We start from the raw sequence: 23,915 nt of genomic DNA on the forward strand, positions 1-23,915 counted from the left end.
CCTTTCTAGGCAGAGTGGCAAAGAAAAAGCCATATTTCAGACTGGCCAATAAAAAGAAAACATTAAGATGGGCAAAAAAACACAGACACCGGACAGAAGGGAAAAAAGGACAGACAAATCTAAGTTTTAGGTGTTTGGATCACAAAGGAGAACATTTGTGAGACGCAGACCAAATGAAAAGATGCTGGAGGAGTGCTTAATGCGATGCGATCTGTCAAGCATGGTGGAGGCAATGTGATGATCTGGGGGTGCTTTGGTGGTAGTAAAATGGGAGACTTGATGAAGTAAGGCTATCACTCCATTCTGCAATGCCATGCCATACTCAGTGGATGGCACTTGATTGGAGCCAATTTCACCCTGTGGGTGCAATAACTATTTAGGGAAGAAGCAGTCAGCTGGTATTCTGTCTGTAATGGAGTGGCCAGCACAGTCACCAGATCGAAACTCTATTGAGCTGTTGTGGGAGCAGCTTGACGATACGGTAAGCAAGAAGGGCCCTTCAAGCCAATCCAACTTGTGGTAGGTGCTTCAGGAAGCATTGGAGGAAATCTCTTCATGGTTACCTTCACAAATTGAGTAGAATGAAAACGGTCTGCAGGGCTTTAATTGCTGCAAATTGAGGATTATTTGATTTTATACAATTATTATTTCAATTTAAAATGTAAAAATCATTATTTCTAACCTTGTCAGTGGCTATATTTCCTATTCATTTTGCAATATGTCCTATTTAAACTAATTTCTTGTATATTTTCTGGAAAAACATTGACATTTTCGAAAATGACCCCAAACTTTTATATATATATAATTATTATTATTATTATTATTATTTATTTATTTATATTTTATTATTCTTTTATCCAGTAGGTGGCGGTAGACGCCTTTTAACGTTGGTAAGCCGCAAACAGACACAAAGAAGAAGAGGGGGTGAGAAGAATGACGTAGTTTCCTGTTTGGCTGCAGTGGTGGCGGGAGATTCCAGCATGGCGGTGCAGCCGAAACAGAACCTGTCCATGGACAGTGCAGCCGAGCACGGCTTTCTAAACTTCATCTTCTCCATGCCGGAGAAGCCGGACACGACTTTCAGGATATTCGACCGCAACGACTACTACACGGCTCACGGGAAAGACGCCATTTTCGCCGCGAAGGAGGTTTTCAAGACTAACGGGGTCATCAAGTATTTGGGCTCAGGTAATGTCTAAGCTAGCCGAGTAGCTGCAGGACATGTAGTGAACGCACAGGCTGTCTCTAAATGTTAATCTGTTGTCTACAGGGAGTCGTAAGCTGGAGAGCGTGGTGCTGAGCAAGCTGAACTTTGAGGCCTTTGTCAAAGACTTGCTGCTGGTGAGGCAGTACAGAGTGGAAGTGTACAAGAACCACAGCAAGAGCAGCAAGGAACACGACTGGAAGGTCGAGTTCAAGGTACTGTGTTCGTCATCTACCTCTTTTGTATGAATGTAGATGAGCCTCATGTTGTTGACGTGCTTTTATTGTGGCAGTCGTCCACTGCAAAGTACATTACTAAGGGTTAGCGCCGACCGAGTAATCTGATTGAACGAGAGGGGTTCCATGAGTGCTGATATAGAGAATAACGGCATGGAGACCGTTATATTGCCACCGAGTAATCTGATTGGACGAGAGGGGTTCTATGCGTGCTGATATAGAGAATAACGGCACAGTTCTGCAGTACATGTGTTCTAGTGACCGTTACATTAGCATCGTCATCATCTTACACTTACATTTAGTCATTTAGCTGGTGCTTTTAACCAAAGTGACTTACAGGGAGGAATTGGGGGTTCAGTATCTTGCCCAAAGACACTTCGACATGCAGACTGGAGGAGCTGGGGATGGACCCATCGATCATCTGATTAGTGGATCCCCCGCTCCACCTCCTGAGGCCCAGCCACTCCCATCTATCTTCAATTGTAACAAAGTTTGCACCACAAAGATGAATTTATTTCTACGCTTAGTTTACAAATACACACAAGGGACAACGTTTACAGAATACTTCGGAATAATTTCCTTCGGATCAGTAATCTATCTATCTATCTATCTATCTATCTATCTATCTATCTATCTATTGATGTCAGAAACTGAAGACGAGTAGCTGATAATAAACCTGATCTGTCACCCCATCAGTTTAAATCACAAACACAAAGTGTTCCTTTTAGCACAGGCATTTATTTGCACATCGGTGTGGTCAGTCATGTTGTGAGAACTACATAAATTAATATATACAAATCAATATTGAGTGTCGTGTGATATAAAGCATTTTCATAGAGATTAAACACAAAATGTCTCGCATGGTATACTTCATTCTCTTGCTGGACATTCACTGAAACAAAGATAACATTAAACTTTCACATAACTTTGCATACCTCACTGGCCGTGGTAACTCAACATCGCGATGCAGCATCATAACGTAACGTTATCCAATATTACACTAAACCCTATTTAAGAAATATGACATAAACAACCTCTAAACCTCCTAACACCCCACCTCACATTCACTCATTTCAGACAGTAGCTAATTCATTCACACACTCAGGACAATGGGGTTCAGTATCTTCACCAACAACACGATGCAGACTGGAGGAGCCGGGGAACGAACCACCAATCCACCCAAGGCCACTGCGACCACTGCGACACAAAACGTTTGCCTGTAAACAATGTAATCTCTTTTTATCATTTTACATTTGATTAATTATGGAAATCTCTGCCAGACGGCTGTCAGATGAGGTTCACTGAAATATCGGACGCGTTGACCTGAAATTCTTTCATTCTTGGGATCAGATGACGGTGACAAGACGATAAACACCAACTGATGATCTATAGTGAGAAGGATCAAATAACCACAGTATCACGGTGTAATCACACCATCCTGAGATAAACACACACACATTTTGGTAAGTGACAATGGAACAAAAGAACCATTGACAGGATCTTGTGTTGCTCAAAGACCCTTTGACGTGCAGCCACCAATCGACGCCCCAAATGTACTCTATGTGTTGCATGTTTTAAATGGTGCTTTATAATGTTGTCCTGGCTATTTCATACTGTATTTATGAATATTACCTTTTGGCTCAAACTGGGCATTTCATTAGCAATTAAGCTGCAGGTTACTTGCCTAATTACCTGATTAATTATTGTGTCGCTGTGAAATGGACTATTACATTTCTCAGGACTCAAGGTGAAATCTTAAAAAATGCTTTATCAGTTCGAAATCCTTCAGAAAACTATTGTTTATAGCAAAGACGAGCATAAAGTCCTCGTGTTTGTGAAGCTGGAATTGAAAGATGGTATACTGTTCCTGCTTAAAGTGTATGTAATTGATATTTTCTGGTAACAGTGTACCAAAAGAAAACATGGTTTAGGGAGCTTTAAAAGAGATTTTTGGGGCTTTTGAACCTTTTTATGGTATAGTAGCAGATGAAGAGGGAAACCTAGAGAGAGAGAGGGGGAATGGCATGCAGTAAATGGCCATAAAGAGACCAAAAACAGAGTTAGAAGAAGGCAAATGTTGCTCTTAGATCTGCTTCAAGGCCAGAAACATGATTCCTAATGAAAGCGTTGTAACTTCTGGATGTGTAAATTGGAAAAAAGTTGGTCATATCGCCTTTTAAAGGTGCAGGTTTAAATAAACCAATCATTTCTGTCTGTCTTCCATCTTGACTCTCAGGCCTCTCCAGGAAACTTGACTCAGTTTGAGGAGATCCTGTTCGGTGGTGCAACCGGAGCGGAGGGTTGTGCGGGAGTTGTAGCCGTGCGGCACGCTACAGGAGCCGACGGACAGCGCGTGGTCGGGGTCGGCTATGTGGACGCAGCGCAAAGAAAGATGGGAGTGTGCGAGTTCCCAGACAATGAGATCTTCTCCAACCTCGAGTCCCTGCTTGTCCAGATCAGCCCCAAAGAGTGTCTCTTAGCCCAGGGCGAAGGCAACGCAGACGGCAATAAACTACGGGAGGTATGCGGTGGCCAACGTTATATGACACGATGACAGAGAAACCTCTCTGCTCCGTCTGAAAGAAATAACACGGGGTGACACAGATGTGAATACGCAGTGTGATGGAGGTGTTATTGTGTGTTTTGCGTAGGTGGTGCAGCGTGGCGGCGTGCTGGTCTCTGACAGGAAGAGAGCAGAGTTTAGTAGCAAGGATGTGGTCCAGGATCTCAACAGGCTGCTGAGGGCCAAGAAAGGAGAGACTGTGGCCAGCAACACGCTGCCCGAGCTGGACAAACAGGTGAACAAAACAAAGAGCCCCCTGACGCTTTAGACGAATAAAGGTGTGGAATAATGAGAAGAGGCTGTTGCGTTCATGTGGCATTGTAGAGATAAAGAAACAGCTTCTCTCCTGAATGTTGCTCGAATAATAGTAGAATAATAGTTTTTAATGCACCAATCAGTCACATTTATATAATCTGTGTTATTGCTGCTTGGTATCCAAAACGCACATGAAATAGTCCAAAGAGTTTATTGTTGACAACATCCTAAAATATAAAGTAAAAAATTCCTGATTGTAACTTGTCTTTATTGTTACATAACGTGTGGTCTGGTTCACAGGTGGCTATGTCGTGCTTGGCTGCAGTCGTGCGTTTCCTCGAGTTGCTCTCTGACGAGTCCAACTTTAACTCCTTCAGTCTGACCACACTGGATCTCGGTCAGTACATGAGGCTGGACAACGCTGCTGTGCGGGCCCTTAATCTCTTCCAGGTCAGTGACAGGAGCCCTAAATTCATCATTTGCCGATCGATAGAGATCTAGTAATAAGATTTATAGTATGTGATCAGAGCAGTAGGGACAAAGGACGTGACGCCTCTTTTAGTCACATCCCCGACATGCTACGCCTTCCTCCCTAGATGGCTGGTTCTGCCAAATTCATGGTGCGCTGCTCTGTCATGTAATAATATTGCGCATTGGTTCCCCAGTTATCAACAATCCTGTCCAGTCAAAGCTCCACCCCAACACTGAATACGAAAGGTCAATATACTTTGAATAACAGGGCTTGGAAAACACATTAAAATGTCATAGTTAAGCATTGCCGAGCTCGTTTCCAGTCTCCTTTAGTTCTGTCAGAGTCGAGGAAAAGGAACACGTGTTCACAAGTTAAGCGAAGGAGCCCATCACCTTATTTGTTAGCGTTCACCTGGGAGTGAACCTCTTCTTTCAGCAGCTGCTGACACACTTCATGAGTGTGGATGTCACAGTGTTGTACATAACGTGATAATGATCAAAAATGTATCATTTTGTTGTTCAGATGTTTTTTTTGTTCCCAGCTGTCAGCTGTAGTGAGATCATTATCGTGTTTAGAGTATTTGAAGCACGCGGTTTGAATTGTATCCTCCAGGGATCCCCGGACGACACCACCGGAGCTCATTCGTTGGCCGGTCTGCTGAACAAGTGCCGTACGCCGCAGGGTCAGCGGCTGGTCAACCAGTGGATCAAACAACCGCTCATGGACAAAACGAAAATAGAAGAGAGGTAACACAGTTTATATAGTGTTTACATATTTCTAGCACAAATACCTCAAAGCGTCGACCTAGGGAAAAAAAAAAAAGCAGATCAAATTCACATTTTTTGTATTTAAATAAACTCGCCTGATTGTCCACCTCAACGACAGCCAGGCTCTGCAGTGCAGCATCTCACCTGCACGTGTGAATGTGAAAATGTATTTTCTGCTGTTAATAATTAACACAAAACTTCTCAAGTAACTTGACGGCAAGCCAAAAAAAAAAAATCAAACGTGTCTGCTCTCTCTGTAAGCCGGAGAGTGTTTCTGAAGCTCCAACACTTCAAGGAGCTCCAGGAGTTTGGATATTTATTCATTTAAATGCATCTGATACATGTTTAATCAACATTTAGGTAAATATAAGTAGAACGTTGGATCCCATATAAGCAGATTACCCAATATTAAAGGACTCTGATCGCGACCCGGATCAGGGCGTCCCTGATTTTGCTTGATTCACAGTAGATGAGGACGTTATCAGCACTTTAATGTTTGTGTATGTGTGTGTTTTTAAATAGGCTGGACCTGGTGGAGAGCTTTGTATGCGACTCTGAGCTCAGGCAGACCTGTCAGGAGGACTTACTGCGGCGGTTTCCCGATCTTCACCGCCTGGCCAAGAAGTTCCACCGTCAATCGGCGACTCTGCAGGACTGCTACCGAGTCTACCAGGCTGTGAGCCACATCCCCGCCCTCATCACAGCTTTGGAGAGATACTCAGGTACACACAAAGCTGCCTTTCTGTTGAGCAGGACTGGTTCATTAACAGTAGATTCATTCATACGACCTGTTTTGATGTCTTCTGTGTTGCAGGAAGCTACCAGGTTCTGTTGGAGGCGGTGTTCCTCTCTGCTCTCCGAGACCTGCAGACTGACTTCACTAAGTACCAGGAGATGATTGAAACCACTCTGGACATGAACCAGGTCTCTTCGTTAATTATTTCTGCACAAATGTACAACCTAAGAATTCTGCTCTGCGCATTATATTTACACATTATTACTCGTCTCTTTTCCTGCAGATCGACCACCACGAGTTCCTGGTGAAGGCGTCGTTTGATCCAGTGTTGAGCGAGCTGAGAGAAAAGATGGACGCGCTGGAAAAAAGCATGCAGGCGGTGCTGAACAGCGCAGCCAGAGAACTAGGTGATCTCACACGCAGCCAATGCAGAGACTTTAAAGTTGGTGTAATGTGTGCTCTCTTTCTTGGTCTTCGTCAACAACTGAGTTTTGTAATAACCAATCCAGATGTTTATTAAATAATATGATGTTTCAGGTCTGGATGCCGGTAAGACGGTGAAGCTGGAGTCAAATTCAATGCTGGGTTTTTACCTGAGAGTCACCTGCAAAGAGGAGAAGACCCTGAGGAACAACAAGCGCTTCACCACGCTGGACGTTCAGAAGAACGGAGTGCGCTTCACAAACAGGTCCGTCACACAAACCGAACGTCAGGCTGGGATGACTCCCACTCCTTTTCCCGTCAGCTGACGGTCTCCTCTCTTTCACATGTCTGCAGCAAGCTGAGCGCTCTAAATGAGGATTACACCAAGAACAGGGAGGAGTATGAGGAGGCCCAGAACGCCATCGTCAAAGAGATCATCAACATCGCCTCAGGTGAGGAGTCTGATCACATGCAGCTCACCGTAACTCATCAGCATGGCATCGATTTGACAGAATGTTACTCCTTGATTACACGCAATTCATCCTATTGTGACCTTTTAAACAACTGATTTCATTCACATCTTCAACAAAGGCCGCTTAAACTGTGGCGTTCTTTATTTATATATATATCCTCGCTTTGGAGCCGGCACATGCTGCAGCCTCCCGTCTCCGTGATAACTCATGTGACGTGTCCAATCTCCAGGTTACGTGGATCCCCTCCAGACGCTGAGCGACGTGATTGCGCAGCTCGACGTGGTGGTGAGTTTCGCCGTGGCGTCCGTCTCCGCTCCCGTGCCGTACGTTCGACCCCAACTGTTGGCGGACGGCTGCCGGCGAATGGAGCTGCAGCAGGCCAGACACCCCTGCATGGAGACGGACGCGGACACCGCCTTCATACCCAACGACATCACCTTCGTCCAGGGAGAGAAGAGCTTCTACATTATCACGGGTGAGAACGGAGGCCACGTGTACATGTTGTCCATCACACGCGATACACTTTATACAACTCTGTCTTGTTTTCAGGACCGAATATGGGAGGCAAATCGACGTTTATCCGGCAGGTCGGCGTCATCGCTCTGATGGCTCAGATCGGATGCTTTGTGCCATGTGAGAAGGCGGAGCTCAGCGTGATCGACAGCATCCTGGCCAGGGTGGGAGCCGGAGACAGCCAGGTCAAAGGAGTGTCCACCTTTATGTCCGAGATGCTGGAGACTGCTGCCATCCTGCGGTAAGAACAGGCGCACCAGCTCGCTCGCGCTAAAGACGATACACAAGCATCGCGTCTCATCGTCAGCGTTTGCCTTCCAGCTCGGCCACGGAGAACTCGCTCATCATAATCGACGAGCTCGGCAGAGGGACGTCCACGTACGACGGCTTTGGTCTGGCGTGGGCCATCAGCGAGCACATCGCCTCCAAAATCGGCTCCTTCTGTCTGTTTGCCACTCACTTCCACGAGCTGACGGCGCTCGCAGTGCAGCACGCCTCCGTCCGCAACCTGCACGTCACCGCGCTGACTTCCCACAACACCCTCACCATGCTGTACAGAGTCAAACCAGGTGAGCACACGTCCAGGTGTGGCTTTAAGTTTGCTTTTTCTGCATTTCCTAACCTCTAATAACTAAATATAAAGGAAGAAATATTAGATTTGTTAAATCTCGGGAAAGTTAGTTGTAGATCCATGAAGTCTTGACTGGTGGAGAAACCCAGGTAGTTAGTTAGGCTCGTTAACCAGGCCATAGTTTCCTCTTGGTTCCTTAGTGATCCCGGTTGTTGTGACGACTGTCGTCTGAGTCGATAAGGTCACCTGAGGGTTTGATGTGGACGACAGCTGCTGGAGTCACACGAGGCCGAGTGTTTACTGTTGCTCAGTCTCCTGGGAAGGGATGAACGGTCGGCATTATAGGTGGAGGGTAGGTGGTGTCTGAGGCCTCCTCCTCTGTTGGATAGTTTCTCTACTTCTACACAGATAGCCTCCGTCACTCCTCTTTTAAACCACCTGTCCAAAGCACAAGCATAGTCACTAAACGTGCACAGTCCAGTCCTGATGAGTTAACCCTCCTCTGTTGAGCCATGTCTAGGTCTTTCCCTGAGTCTTTGGGGTGTACCAGTTTGTGCTATCCTCCTGAGACTGAGAACCTTCACAGATGACAACAAGAAATGTTGTTTCAGTGACTTCCTGGAAGACTTCTTTAGTTACACTGAGTGAAACTAAATGTGATTCAGTCCGTCTCCAAAACTCATCCGGCCCTAACTGTGTGTTCAGGTGTGTGCGACCAGAGTTTCGGGATCCACGTTGCCGAGCTGGCTTGTTTCCCGCCTGCGGTGGTCGCCATGGCAAAGGAGAAGGCGGAGGAGCTGGAGGAGTTTCAGGAACCTGCGGGGGAGAAGTCTGAGCAGGAGGAAGAGCCCGAGGCCAAAAGACGACGGACAGACAAACAAGTAGGACTCCAGTTCTCCAGCATCCTGCTGTCATCACAACTTAGACAACACGGTCACACATAATGACCTGATTCTGTAGTTCCTCTCGGAACACATCAGAAAAAATGTGTAGCAATCGATAAGTCGGTAATGTAAAGCATGTATGGATGTGTGACTGTATGAAGGGAACAAAAAATTAAAACAGGCTGTCGTCATGCCAGAATCAAAGAGGATTATAGAGGCGTTTAAAGGGCAGAGAGAGAGAGGGACACAAAAGCTGAAACGTGAGCGACTTAATTTGGCAGGTTTCTGGAAACACGACTCCAGATGAATGATGTTTCTCTTTGTTTGCTACAAAAACTTGATGTCTGTCATGTTGACAGCGTGTTTCAGCTCCCCACAAGCGACCAGAGAGCAGTTATTATCAACTAAGTGAATGTAAAGTGACTGATGATTAAATTTGACATCATGAAATGATAAATGTGTAACACCGATGTACTGCTCGTCTTCAGGTTGGGGAAAACCTGATCCAGGACTTTCTGGAGAAGGTGAAGTCACTTCCTGCTGCCACCATGAGCGACGAAGAGGTGAAGTCGGCGCTCCGGAAAATGAAGCAGGAGCTCGTCGGCAAAAACAACACGTACATCGCAGAGATCCTCGCTCGCTGCGCTCCTGCAAAAACAGCCTGACTTTTTTTTTTTAGACTTTACGTTCTCATCATGACCAACAAAGGTTCATATACTGTAGGCAGTCACACTAAAGCGCTTATATTGTACAGTTTTTCAATAAAGAATATTCCTGGATGTGCTGTTTGTGTTTTTTTTGACCCAGTTGTGGTTTCATAGATAATTAAGCCGAGCGCCATGAGCTGTGTCATGGCTGTTTCTCACGAACACGTCAAACATAATGCAGCATAATGTGAAACTTTACAGGCCAACATGGCATGTTCCATGTAAACAATGTTTTAAAGGAGCTGGTCTACTTTAACTACTTTATATTCTCTTGTGTAGGTTGAACTTTGGGTGTCACACTGAATTTCACTGCATCTACGGTGAGATATTCAAATCTGAAGTGTTATTTTTTTGCCTTTTATTTGACGGGACAGACAGGAAAGAGGGTGACAAGCAACAAAGCAGCACAGGCTGGACTCGAACCTGTGTCGCTACAGCAAGGACTTGGCCTTTTGTACATGCTCTACCCAAATCTAACGTGTTTTAAAGGATGCACTGCGAGTTCATGTGCAGATTTTCTAGACATGTTCTGTCGCCACACAGCAAGACGGTTACTGGTTTGAACCTCAGCTGGGTACTCTCCAGGCTTCCTCCCGCAGCCCAAAGACATGAACTTAACATGTTAAGTGGTGACTCTAAATTGCCCATGAGTGTGCATGTTTGTCTCTTTGTGCCCTGTGATGAACTAGAGACTGGATTTGCCTCTCCATGAAAGTCAGAAGGGAATTCCCCAGCTTCACCTCACACAGAAAACTTCTGGAAATCGGTTTGCAACCAAACCAACAAGTCAGTTCTGAGATTAGAAATCAGGATAAATACATCTTCAAACTATCCGTGACAGCTGAGTAATCATTAATATTTCCCTTATTTTGAATAAAGGTCACTCGTACATTAATATGGACGCTCTACCAACCTCGAAAGATCATCAGCTTTTAGTCTAAACAGCAGTTTATCAATGAAAGAAGCTGCTCTGTGTACCGTGCGACATTTGAATCATTCACTTCAGATCTGACAGACGATCATAGCGGGAACATTTCGTGGTCAGGATGAGAATTTAAAGACAGACACCTCTGATCTAATAAAGTTTTATTTTCTTAGAAATGGCCAGTTTCCTGTTTTCTTTTTTTGTCTTTCTAAGAAAGTATACCCCTTTTTGAATTCCAACTAGCATCTACATAATGGTTATTGAATACTTCACAATATATTAAGTCTAGATGTTATGGTACATGCATACGATTCAGGCTGCATGAGGAGCCACAGTCACCACGATACACGGGGGAGGAGGGGGAGAGAAGGGTCGGGCGGTGGGACGGGAGGGGAGGACGGGGGAGGAAGGGGGACTGCAGATGGACTCAAAGTTCCAGTTCAAAAAGGAGCTCGGACGCCTCCTATTGAAACCCTCTCCACAAAACACTGACTGCATCAACTTATAAACATATACACACACGCACGCACACACGCAACTTTCACTGTACACAACACACATTTACACACTCACATACACACCTTTATACAACTGTGGAGCCCCTCCACCTGCCGTGTAAGCTAATATACCGGAGAGGGTTTTCTTTTTTTAGTGTTTAAACGAGATTCTCTTTCACAGAAAGAACTTCACCACTGGGACGTTGGAGTTTCTGCAGTTTGCCTCGGTGTCGGGGTGGGAGGAGGGACGCTAACCAAAGAAAAAAATAATAATAATTATAATAATATATAATAAAATAAAAGACATTCAAATACAGTCAGCTTTTTGCTTGAAAATACAAAACTACATGAGAAAGCATTGAAATAAAATCCATTGATCAGAACATTTTTTTTTTTTGTTGTTGTTTAAAAAAAAAAAAAAAAAAAAACCAAAGTGCTCCATCACACACACAATCTTGCTCTTTATCCACACACAACAGAGCGACATCCGCCCGTCCGTTGCCTAGTTACAACTGCCTGGGCAGCCAATGGGGATGGCAGCTGCGAGGAAGCAGGAAGTCACTTTGACAGCAGTTCTTGTGAAGAAGAAGAAGAAGTAGAAGAAGAAGTGGGCCGGGAGCCGAGGATTAACGCTGGCGCTGGGGTGGAGGGAAAAAAGGGTGGATGTGTGTGTCTACACGCGCTGCCAAAGGGGGCGCAGGCCGCCGCTGACAGCCCCTCTGCGGAGCCCTTCTTTTCCCATCTTCTCTTTGTCTACAGACTGCGATAAGAAATACTCAAGCGAGGAATCTCTTGTGGCCTTTCCGTCAGTCTACCCTCAGCTCCACTGCTCTCTCTAGTGGAGTCTGCCTCCGCTGCAGCAGCGTGTCCGACTGCAGCAGGCAGGACGCTGCTTCCTCTGCAGCCTCTTTCACCTCGATCCCATCCGAGAGCGCCGCAATCGCAGAGTCTCTCTGGGTCCTTATGGCTGCAAGTGGATGTGTGTATGTAACTGTGTGTGTGTTTGTCTGCGTGTGTCAGTGTGTGTGTGTGTGTGTGTGTCTGTGTGCAATGTGTTTGTATGTGAGAGTGTAACTAGACTGGATGCCTTCAGTTATGTTGCAGCGTGTTGGACTCGATGGGCGGCGCTGAGTCATACAGAGTGTCTGTGTCGTGTGTGGGCTCTCCGGCCAGCGTGCACGGGTTGGACAACGTTCCCGCTCCGCAGTCACAGAAAAATCTAAAAAAGAAAAACAAAAGAGCAGTGATTATAACCAGAGTCCCTTCAATTAAGCGAGCACATAAACAGTTTAGACTACAGGAGCGGTGGCTTACCGATCGTGCCGTATAAACTCTACATCGTGCCCTTGGTGGCATTTTTTGATGCAGTTTACACAGATGGCGTTCCTATCTGTTGTATTACAGGTGTGACATCTGGAGAAACATAAACAAACACAATGAGGAAAAATAAACAAATAGGAGACAATTCATTGTTTACTTAATACTAATAATACTATTTCTTAAATGAACCGTTTCAGAGCTGAAACTAACAATTTCTGTCGTCTTCCTCGTTAATCGATTGATTGTTCGTCAACAAAACGCCCATCAACATTTCCCAAAACTCCTCCCAGCCTGCACAGTGAAACCAGATAATCCAGAATGAGGTGGCGCGTCTGGTTTTTTAATCAACCCAAAAGCGCACAACCTACCCCGCTGCTCATCGTGCTCTACTGGCTACCTGTAGCAGCCTACATTCAATTTAAATCACTAATGTGCCCCTATACAGGCATATGTTATATGAACGACACCTTGCTCTGCCACCTGTACACACAGGACAATCCAAACTTGTCTGTTGCTCCCTGTTGGTAAACACACTACCAGTTCCTACGAGATCGGGGTCGTCCCTCTCTACCTTTCAAAAAAACTCCTGAATACCAGCTCTTCTCACTACCAACAAATGAATATGCTAAATCTATCCCCCTCTACAACGTGACTAACCTGTTCTCTTACTGTACCTCGATTGTTTCCCCTTTTTGTAAATCGCTTTGGACCAAAAGCGTCAGCTCAATGACTAAATGTAAAAGGTCTTCTTTGTCCAACAGACAAAGAAGAAATCAAAACACATTTAAAGCAACAAAACTAATAATGTCTGGTAACGGTTACAGATGAGTTTTGTGTTGTTTCAGCGCTACTTAAATGTACCATCAACCTTTTTATCTGACGTAGTTTACCTGTAGAAGTCGTGCATGGGGTAACTGGTGTAGCTGGAGATCTTGTAGAGACACTGTCCTCTGCTCACTGCCTTTTCAATGGCATCCTGGTTATTCAGAATCTTATTATCTGACAAAGTGAACATGGGAGAGCGATTAGAAGGCAGTTTGTAACCTGGACTGGGCAAAGCTTTACTGCCTGCAAAGCAGCGACTTACCTTTCATGGTGACGTTGACTCCCGAGGCCAAAAACAGGCCTCCGAAGCGGTTGTTGAAGATCTGGTTGCCCTCCAGCGTGGCTGTGGCGTGGTTAGTGATTTCAATACCTGGAGAAGGAGCGGCAAAAATCAGCACCACAAGGAAATATGAACAGAGATGTTACACGTGTGGACGTATGGGGTTGAAAGCTAACCTGCAGCAAAGCCGTCGAAAATGCGGTTCTTGCGGAGTATTGGATGGCTGTTGGTGCTGATCAGCACGCCGGCCTGAGCGTTCCTGAAGATGTCGTTCTCTTCCAGCAGACCTGCGGAGAATAAAAAATAAACCATAGTGAGAACACAAGGGTAAAAACACCAACGAGCAGTCAGTCTCGAGATCGAGTTAAAGTACCTCTGCCTCCGTTGAAGATGCAGATGCCTCCGTCTCTGCCGTCGTGAATCTTGTTTCGTCTCAGTGTGGGGTTGCTGTCCGTCTTGATCCACACCCCGGCCATGGCGTTGTCGAAGATCTCATTGTCCTCGATGAAGCCCAGACCTGTTATTGTATTTATAACAGCAGGATTAGACTACAAGTACACATACATGTGAGTCAAACAGAGCGGCAGTGTGAGAAATACAAACCTGAGTTGTAGACTAAAATCCCTCCATTCTGGCCTCCCCATATCTTGTTGCGCCTGATCTTTGGGTTGCTCCCCGTCCTGTCATGGATTCAACAAACAAAAAAATCACATGCTGAAGCTTTAACGTACGATCATCTGGTTTAATAAACGTGTCTGAAGAAGTCAACTTACCTTATTTGTACACCAGAATACATGTGATTGTAGATGTCATTGTCTTCCAACACGCCATGCCCGTTGTCATAGAAATACACGCCAACCTAAAATAAATACATTGCGTCAGAACAGGGAAGTGAACTCAGAGTGAATGTTGGGGAACAGTGGGAAGGCTGAGTGAAGTGAAGACAGCTGGAGACCTCAGTTAGTTTCTGATTATCCGAGGATATAAATAATGTTTTAGGTTTTCTTGTTACATTACTGTCTATATGTCTATATCTTCACACTTATATACATCCAAATTTCTTCTTTGGGGACACATAAAGGCCAATCATATGTTAAGAACTCACTGAGGACGAAGTGTATGTTAACCTATTCTCCCTGTGTCCAATAATAATAGACCTTTTAACATGAAATAGTACGGTCAACACGGGAGCAGACTTAATGTTTCATATGGTCTTTACAACGTTTAAGCATGTTAACTTCACCTGTTTGCCACTGTGGATGCGGTTCTTGCGGAGGACAGGAGTGCTGCCCGTGGTCACCCAGACTCCAGCCAGTGTGTTGCTGTAAACCTCGTTCTCCTCGATCACTCCCTGGCCTTTCTCGTGCTGAAACAAACAGCAGCATCAGCCGTGAGCGAAACATCTGACGGGACTTTAAGCTTTTTATTTATGTTGCTAGAAACTAATAAACCAAATACAATAAAGATATTTTAAACGTGCGGATAAGCTGGAGATTTTATTTACCACATAGATGCCACCGTGCTGTCCGTCGTGGATCTTGTTGTGCCGTACAATGGGGCAGCTGTTGGTTCGGATCTGGATTCCCGCCAAGGCGTTACCGTAGATATCGTTACTCTCTATCAAACCCCGTCCATCTCCAAATATGTACACCCCTCCTTGGTTACCGTTGAATATAGCGTTTCCCCTGAAAATATAACAAAAAAAACAAAACAATCAGCCATGTCAACCTTAAAATATTTTGCCACCAACGTTGAAACCACTACACAAATCCCGATCTGTGTCCCTCTATAGATTCAATACAAATGTCGTCCTGTGTGCTCACCGTATCGTTGGGTCACTGTTGGACGTGATCCACACGCCAGCAAAGTTATTGGCATAGATTTTGTTCTCTATAAACTGTCCCCGTCCCTTCTCGTGGACGTAGATGCCTCCCGTTTGGCCATGATGGATCTCACAGCGTACCACTGTGGGGTTGGCGTAGGCCTTCACCTCAAATCCTGCTATACGGTTTCTATGGATGTTACAGTTCTCAAAGTAACCCTGAAACACAGAGAGGAGGACATGTTAGATGATCTGTGGTGCGTTTTCAAGCAGAACATATACAGCGTGGTGTGGCTGGTGTGCATTTACCATGCCGTGATCGAAGGTGAACACGCCGACGTCGCGTCCGTGGTGGATGTGGTTACGTCTAATGATGGGATTACCGTGGTTCTTCACCCAAATTCCTGCTAGTGCGTTGTTGCTGATTTCATTGTCTTCATAAATGCCCTGAAACAGACAAGAAAACATGAAGTCAGAACATCAACATCAGAACATTAGTGTGACTATCGAGAAAGGAGAAGTGTTTTTTTTTTGTTTGTTTTTTACCTGTGCGTGATCTGTGATGTAGAGTCCTACGTTCTCACAGTCACTGATGTTGCAGTGTTTGATGGTTGGACACGCTCCCTGGCCACTCACACACACAGCTGAACCCACTGAAGACAGAAGAAAAGTGTCACACTATAGCTGGGCTGCAAGTCACTTATCGCTGCCTAAACGGTATTAAATCTACGATGACATGAGCAGGCACAAGCAAACAAATGTTTCATGAATACTTAAATCATTGCTACAGTTTACACAGTATGTGGTAAATGCTTGCAAGTCCTGCACAATTGCACAGCTCTTCATTTTATAACATATTGTATACTTATCCATATTGTTTGTATTTTTAAATATTTGATCTTTTATCATTCTTATATGTTTGTCATGCACCGAAGACAAATTTCTTGAAAGTGACAACTTGGCAATGAATCCGATTCGCATACAGTTGTTATTGATTATGTTTCTGCTGAGTAACAGTCATAAAACTAGTGCTTGTACACACATGTTCATATAGTCTATCAGACATGTGGATTATCAGGTTGCCACCACATCAGGTCTAAATTACTGCTCAAATGCAGATTATTCATAACTAAATTATGTTTATTTACCAGCTATAAAAGTAGCATTTCCATGTAACACATGCATAAAAAGTAATATTGTAACCTCAGTTCTGTCGGGTCAAAGGTTTACCTAGAAATTATGTTACGTTTTACTGATGCCACACCTGTCCTGTGCCCCAGACTGATAGAAACTAAGCGCCAATGTGTCAGCGTGTGCGAGTGTCAGTTACACCGTGAAAACACTGGCACTGATTTTTCCAGATTTTCCATCGCTGCAAACCAACAACCCGCCGTTTTCCATCAGAGAGAACAAACTGTCATAATAAAAGCTTTTGCCAAAAAAACTACAGCTCTTGGGGGGGTTTTTTTTGGTTTTGAGTCCAAGACCCAAATGACAGATTTAGTTTCTCATCTTGGGACGTAATGAACACACTGATCATAAAATGATAAACCGAAATTAGGGACACTGTGTGCTTTTCAAAGCATGGAAAACCTTGGCTGTAAACGATACAGGAGTACACACATGTAATATTATGTAAAATACTGCAGCGAAGGTGAACATTGCATCTGTCAACAAAGCGCACATTTAACTCTCTTAAAAAGGCTGTACACGTTCAGGTATGTGTGTTGCTGCGGCCTCTCGCAGTAACAAGCGGACAGTGTGTACCTGTGCATGTGGAGCGGATGATGCAGTGGTCGATGTTGGGGCTGCAGTTGACGGTGATCTCCAGACAGTGGTGGGCGTTATGGTGCTGCGCCGACTTGTCATCAGGATTAAACTGAGGAGAGAGGAGCAGCAGAGGTCAGACAGTGGCGGAGCTTTCTGACAACACATCAAGCGTCTTTCCACCCACCACCACCACCACCATCCACATCCACACCGAACTCTCCCTACTGGAGGCATCGGTGCCACAAACACTTACAGCTGAAAACAGGATATAAATCAAGATGCAGTTGATATTTTACACCACGAGAGACATGAAATAATCAATATGATGCCACGTGATGCAGACAGGAAACCTTCACATGTTTGTCTTTTGTCTTGGACCTTTCAAACATAAACCCACATCTTATAATGTTTACTGTGTAAGTGGCCTTATAGTCGGATTATTGCTTGTAATTTAAAAATATCATCTGATTAACAGCTGATCAGAAAATAAAATAAAAACATGGCGATAAAGCAGCTTTGAGCTGTACCGATATCTTTTTTAGGTTGGTCACAGCGTCCAAAACAGCATTCCTGAATATTTGTTTGTTTTGTAAACTAATACTTGTTGTGCAGGGGACTCAATTAATAGCAGGAATATTTACATCAAGGAAAGCATGCAAACAAGATGTTTTATGCTACATTTAAGTTCATTAAAGTAAATTTCCTATTTTTGAAGACTTCATTATGTTTACTCAGACGCCTTCCCTCTAGGTTGTGTGCAGCCAGCGAGGCTTTGTTTGTTTTGTCACATTAATTAGTCAACGTTATGTTAAATGAATGCATGTTTATTTTGTATAATTGTCCAGTTCGACGGTGGGTTGATGACAGTAACGTTCAATTAAGAGATGAATAAATCAGTAAATACAGAACTAGTGTCTCTTATTTCCTGGAGGAGTGATAACGTGCCACGAGCATCCTCAAGCCACACAGAAACTCAGAACTCTCCATTTGGGAAATAATAATTTTACCCTCAACCATTAGAGATTACGCTGGACTTTCCTATTGAGAAAACACAATTTAACATTGAATCTTTGTGACGGGACTATAAAACAGTCTTTTAATATACAACCAAGTTCAAGTTGGTTTGAAAGTCAAGCTAAAGGTGCGTTTACCTTGATCGTCATGTATCCCACGTAGGCATCCTCCGAGCCCTCCATGAAGACGAACGTCGAGTCTCTAGTATTCTCTATCACCACCTTGTCTGCTACTTTACCGGGAGCTGAGGGAAAAAGCAGCAAAAACTCATTAACACCCTCATACATATGGACGTAAACAAGGCTGAGAGTGTACACCATCTAGAGAGAGAGAGGGAGAGATATTGATTGCATGCAGCACAAGCATCGCGGTAATGTCTTAAGTACTTTTCAGTACGGGCGACGTCCTTACCTGCGCCAATCATGGTGATAGGAGACTCTATATAAATCCACTCGTCTGTATAGATGCCAGAGTGGACGAAGATTAGACCGTCAAAGTGGGCCTCTTGTACTCCACCTAACGCATCCTCGATGGTGTCATAATACTGCGGGAGGAAGACACAACACACGTTGAGGGAGAATACACACACGGCTACAATTAATCAGGATGTAGTTGGGAAAAGCAAGCAGGTGTTAACATTAGCTGTGCTGTGCATAAATGTCACTACTGAGCCCAGTGAAATAAATCCTTTCCTTCATGTCATCAGCGATGAAGTTTTGACTTACCAGCATATTCTCTCTGCCTTTGTATCTGCCAGGGTTACTGTAGAAATGCTCAGCAAAGCCTGGCTTTACATGAGCGCCTTTATACTGCAACACAGGAAAAACACCACGATTAAAACACAATGCTGGGTCCTGAAACGACCAAAAAGTTTGAATCAAACACATCATTTCTTTAGGCGCTAAAGTGTGTTTTATGAATAGAAAAACACAGGGCGAAGAGAATGTGCTATACAATCACAATGTTCTTGTGACCCTTTAAAACAAAGAAAAAGACCCTGCGTTGGCCGTTACATGTCAACACTTATAGAGTAGTAAATCCAACATTTCACTGGGAAACAGGGTCTAATTCTGTGTAGCAGTAATCTGTTTTTTCTGGATCCTGTCCTGCGACCCCCAAACTCCAAGTTAGGAACCACTGGCATCCATAAATAGAGGCAACCCACAAACCAGCCACCACAGAACAACACCACCACATGCTGGGGTACAAAAGATTTCACAAAGACTTCAGAGCGCTGCATTATTTAATTTCTAGACTTCACAATTACGGGCTACTTACAGTACTTAACATCCACAATCCAAGACGGTGCCATGGATGGCAGCCTCATTACTGCCCTCTCTGCTATTTTTTTGTATATTTGTTGTGTTTTCTACTCTCCCTCTCTGGTCACATACACCAACTTATAAAGTTAAATCAAACTGTCCGCCAGCATTAACTCTTCAAGGGTTATTGCTGTTTATATACACACACACACACACACACACACATTTAGATATACACTTTTTTATGTGCACAGTTTTTATGTTTACCTGACAAGCTCCTTGTTTTTAGCTGTACTATGTCTATATCTGTATGTACATTGAGAACAACGTGCAACCTTAAATCCCTCGTGTGTATGTTTACAGATACCTGGCCAATAAAAGTGATTCTGATTTTGATTGAGTCAAGTGATCATTACAAAAAAATGTTTGGCTTTAATTTTTAATTTTCCAGCCACATTATAATTAATAATGCAAACATGTTTGTGTCTCATTACCCCGAGGACCTTAAACAATATATTATATAATGAGATTTATCCCACTGTAAGGAATTGTACACATATTGTTTATGTAGATATGTGTGCATATTAATATGCTCTGCCTGAATGAGTTTATTATGGGAGATAATGTATATGCAGTTTAACGACAGCTGACAGCCACTGATCATCAAAGTTTGACTAAAAACGAGCGGCTTGTTGACGTTTAACACTTAAGTGAAAGCACTTTTAAAGTCGGTTCCAGTTCACTGCTTAATGTTGCTTAAATCAAACACATTGCACATAGCTAAGCTGCCATCTCTCCCTGTGCATATAGTGACATTTCAAAAATAAATATACAGACATCCACTTGTGTGTGTGGAAAGTGTTTACATATGACTTTGCAGAAACAGCACACTCAACATTATGAGGGCACACTCACCAGCTGTTGGAAGCTCTCCTTCCAGGGGTTTGGGTGTTCATGCTCCTCTGGGCTGACCTGGTAAAACCTGCCCGGCTCAGGGTGCATCATGGGACGCGTGTACTCAAACACCTCCATGTATAGTCGCTTCCTGGAATACCAGATACCACATAATCTAAGTTCAGTTGTTTAACGTCATTTAAAAACTTTAAGTCTGCATCTCTTCAGCTGGACTGACCATAGGATGGGGTCGTTGGCTAGCTGGCTGAATCTCTTGCAGACACAAGCCGCCTGACAGAGGTCCTGTTCCAGTAGGTAGGAGAAGATCTTCAAAACAACCTCATCTGGAAGCTTCTGCTGCAGATATTGCTCTGCTGGGGCTGCTAAAAAAAAACAAAACAAAAAAAACACACACACAAATACAAACACACAGACACGCACGTTCATAACACAAGCTTTAGGAAAAATCTTTCACCTCACGCACATTAAACTGGAGTCATGCTATTTAATGGATTGCAAAATAAGATTAACTAGCACACACAGGGGGAAAAAAAAAAAAAAATCAATATAGATTAAAAAAAAAAATAATAAAACAAAAAAAAAAGCTAACACTCTCCTTGCCCCAGTTGCGGAGATTTAACACACACCTGGCAGGTCGTGGCTCTTACCGGACACTCGTGCCCGCTTGGCTCGATGGCCAAAGGCCTCTGTTGATGAAGTGGAGGCTCCCTGTATTAAAAAAAAAAAAAGAAGAAGAAGAGGGGAAATAGGATATCAAGTTCATGCCAAGATTCCAGCGCTAAGTAATCAACTGGGAAATTTAGTGCGCTGTCACAAAATCATTGTTCCTTCAGCAGGGGGCCACAATCAATCAGCAATTCTCTCTCATTCACAAACATACACGCACTCGAAAATCTGCACACACACACACACACACACACACACACTGCAGTCAATAAATGAACTCAAATGTTTTGAGTCTAACCTCCATTGGGCCCTTGCTGGGGCAGGCAGAGGCGGTGGCAGAGGCAGCAGCGGTTCTCTTGGGAAGCAGGGTCTTGCGTCGAAGCTGGTAGGGACTGTTCTGAGCTCCTGGGCCGGACTCTTCAATAGCCATTTCTGCTGCAGCTGCTGCAGGAGCCTCCTCATCTGGACACACAGAGCAAAAACACATTCCCTATACATACATCCATTTTTTTAAACCCCCCCCCTTCTCCCTCTTCAATGCACAAAGCTGCAGTGTAAAGAAAGGCCTTAAAATCATCTCAGATATGTCTCCAGTAAATGCAAACACAAACTAATGTCACAATGGTGTGTGCATTGAGCAGCCACACTGCGCAGGCTAACACACAGGGTAATAGTTGGTAAGGCAGACAAAGGTTAGTGATTGATAATGGCAGATGCACCCCCTGCAGCCACATTATCAGTCTTTCGTGTCTAGTCATTCCTTATTGATATCGGCCAATGTGTGTGTGTGTGTGTCCTACATGAGCACAATCACACATTTTTTTTTAAACGGTGCTGTCAAATTAAGAGGGCCGCAGATGAAGTCGATCAGACGTGCGGGGCTAATGGCTAAAAAAAAAAAACTGAAGTGCGTAGCTGGCAAATCCGCGGTGTAAACAAATGGAGCTACGAGCTACTAGCGCAAGCACCGCGAACAAGGAAGGGGGCTACTCAAATATACTCGGCTTTGCTTTTTAAGACTTACAAGAGTAGGGGAAAAAAATTGCCACACCGTATCATCTATCACAGCTGATCTTGTGTGGCCCTCCTTGAAGCTGTGGGGTGGAGGTGGTGGTGGGGGCAGATAGCTTAGCATTACCCCCCCATTCGCTTCCTAATGTTTTTGTTAACGTTACACCCCAAAAATGGCAGTACAAAAAAAAAGAAAGGAGAAAAAAAAAGAGAGAGAGAGACCGCAGATTTACACCCTCTGAATCGGTAGTGACAGCTGGGAATGCAACGGTCGAGCGAGGCACGCAGATTGTGTGTGTGTGTGTTTTTAAAAAAAACCGTCGATGCCCATTCGCCTCCAGCCAGCTGAGGTTACCTGAATAAGAGCTATTAATGTTGGGCTACATACGCATTACGTTAAGGCGAAGACAACCCCAGCCCCCCCCTCTTCATAACCAACCGACGTCCACATAACCTGGCGGAGCTAGCTCAGCTCAGCTAGCGGGGCTAGCTTAGCCCCAATCACTCAAGCCAAACAAAGCGCGGCCTGGCCTAAGCCACAGAGCGAGAAGCCTCGGGTTTTCCTGCTCAACCCGCCGCCCGTTAGTGGAGTGGAGAACAGGCCAGTAGCGCACACACACACACACACACACAGAGAAAAATGGCCGTGTGACGACTCGTGTCCCCCCCGACACGGCTTCGTCTTAAATCATTAGCTAAACCCGCGGCCTTGCTTACCTCTATCCCCGTTGTTCCGTTCGGGCTGCACCGGGCGCGGCCTCGACACTCGCCTGGGTCTCCTGTTGGTGGCTCTGACGGAGTTCATCTGGGGAGTTGGTTGTTGGAAAAATAGCCTGCTATCCTCGACCGCCCGCTTCTAAATTTAGCCCCTCGACCCAAACTACCACCCGGACAGCCTTTTTCCCAGATACACCCAAACAATTGCGATCAAAAACCCGCTGGTATTTGGGGTGTAATCGCCTTTTTTTTTTTCCTCCTCCGTGGTGTTACAGCTCCCCCCGTATCGCTGCTCGGTGCCAGCTCCGTCTCAGTCTGTAGCAGGAGGAGCCATTAACCCACACGGGAAACAATCGCGAGAAAAAAAGAGCAGAGTGTCCACTCGGCCAATCACACGGCGCGTTTTATGATATCTCCATGCAGCAGCCAATCAGGAGCATCGTATCAAGCGACTTGACAAACCTTTCTGTTGAGGTTCGGGATCGGTCAAGCGGCGATTTGATCAATTCACGGGCACACAGATGGACTCCAGACACCATAATAATGTACATTTTGCAGCCCATGTCCTTATTGTCACGGGTACATGAGCACTGAGCTGCATGTCAGTGTATCTCGCCTTAATCTTTAATGTTAAACATGTTTCAACAAAGAGCATAACCATGATTTTGTCTAATTGTCTTAATATTTGTAATAATAATAATACATTTTATTTCATAGGCGCCTTTCTGTCACCCAAGGACCCCGTACAATAAATGAGAGTAGACAGCAAATAACAGAAACAAACAAAAATAACCATAAAAGTATATCAAATTACAAGAATGCAACATTAAAAACAGGTTAAAATAGGATAATGCAGATGGAAAAGGCTATTTTAAACAGGTGGGTTTTAAGTGCAGACTTAAATTGTGAGACTGAGTTGATGTTCCTCATGACAGGGGGTAAAGGGTAATTGAAAATTGACATTCATTGTTTGCCCTATATCAGTAAAATATATCGGCATGTGGAGGAAAGCTTCTTTAGGTTGTGCTGCAAGAAATGTTTGTCAGTTTTCACACATTAAAATCTTTAATTAAAGTGGAAATGTGAA

The 23,915-nt window shown here is 44.4% G+C and overlaps 2 protein-coding genes across 5 annotated transcripts; one reads left to right on the forward strand and one right to left on the reverse strand.

Moving 5' to 3' along the window:
- Positions 1–910: 910 nt before the first annotated feature.
- msh2 (mutS homolog 2 (E. coli)) lies at positions 911–9,876 on the forward strand. The gene is made up of 16 exons (XM_010736625.3): positions 911–1,188; positions 1,271–1,419; positions 3,677–3,961; positions 4,092–4,238; positions 4,559–4,708; positions 5,343–5,476; positions 6,020–6,219; positions 6,312–6,421; positions 6,517–6,640; positions 6,771–6,921; positions 7,011–7,108; positions 7,359–7,604; positions 7,679–7,883; positions 7,964–8,211; positions 8,919–9,094; positions 9,586–9,876. The coding sequence occupies exons 1-16, from the start codon at positions 981–983 to the stop codon at positions 9,760–9,762; spliced, it is 2,808 nt and encodes a 935-aa protein (XP_010734927.3). The 5' UTR covers positions 911–980; the 3' UTR covers positions 9,763–9,876.
- A 999-nt stretch (positions 9,877–10,875) lies between these two features.
- On the reverse strand, positions 10,876–23,172 carry fbxo11b (F-box protein 11b). 4 transcript variants are annotated; one of them, XM_019268024.2, is made up of 22 exons: positions 22,829–23,172; positions 21,399–21,562; positions 21,082–21,142; positions 20,652–20,793; positions 20,435–20,564; positions 18,983–19,066; positions 18,669–18,801; positions 18,395–18,501; positions 17,241–17,352; positions 16,020–16,126; positions 15,783–15,920; positions 15,475–15,692; positions 15,156–15,336; positions 14,895–15,017; positions 14,425–14,510; positions 14,255–14,331; positions 14,025–14,168; positions 13,828–13,938; positions 13,634–13,741; positions 13,437–13,545; positions 12,541–12,639; positions 10,876–12,445 (listed from the first exon to the last, which is right to left on the reverse strand). In XM_019268024.2, the coding sequence occupies exons 1-22, from the start codon at positions 22,914–22,916 to the stop codon at positions 12,316–12,318; spliced, it is 2,652 nt and encodes an 883-aa protein (XP_019123569.1). In that variant the 5' UTR covers positions 22,917–23,172; the 3' UTR covers positions 10,876–12,315. The 4 variants fall into 4 exon arrangements, with proteins under 4 accessions (XP_019123569.1, XP_010735194.1, XP_010735121.1 ...); XM_010736892.3 differs by having other exon boundaries at positions 20,652–20,796; XM_010736819.3 differs by having other exon boundaries at positions 21,061–21,142.
- Between the last annotated feature and the right edge of the window lie 743 nt (positions 23,173–23,915).

This window comes from Larimichthys crocea, chromosome XVI (assembly GCF_000972845.2).
Source record: "Larimichthys crocea isolate SSNF chromosome XVI, L_crocea_2.0, whole genome shotgun sequence".
Classification (NCBI taxonomy): domain Eukaryota; kingdom Metazoa; phylum Chordata; class Actinopteri; family Sciaenidae; genus Larimichthys; species Larimichthys crocea.

Coding starts and splice junctions, on each gene's coding strand:
- fbxo11b (XM_010736741.3), bottom strand. CDS start 22,916: ATGAACTCCGTCAGAGCCACCAACAGGAGACCCAGGCGAGTGTCGAGG. Junction 19,067..20,434: donor AGGAGAGCTTCCAACAGCTG/GTGAGTGTGCCC, acceptor CCTGTGTTGCAG/TATAAAGGCGCTCATGTAAA. Junction 15,337..15,474: donor AACAGTGACCCAACGATACG/GTGAGCACACAG, acceptor TTATATTTTCAG/GGGAAACGCTATATTCAACG.
- msh2 (XM_010736625.3), top strand. CDS start 981: ATGGCGGTGCAGCCGAAACAGAACCTGTCCATGGACAGTGCAGCCGAG. Junction 6,220..6,311: donor AGCTTTGGAGAGATACTCAG/GTACACACAAAG, acceptor TCTGTGTTGCAG/GAAGCTACCAGGTTCTGTTG. Junction 6,922..7,010: donor GGAGTGCGCTTCACAAACAG/GTCCGTCACACA, acceptor ACATGTCTGCAG/CAAGCTGAGCGCTCTAAATG.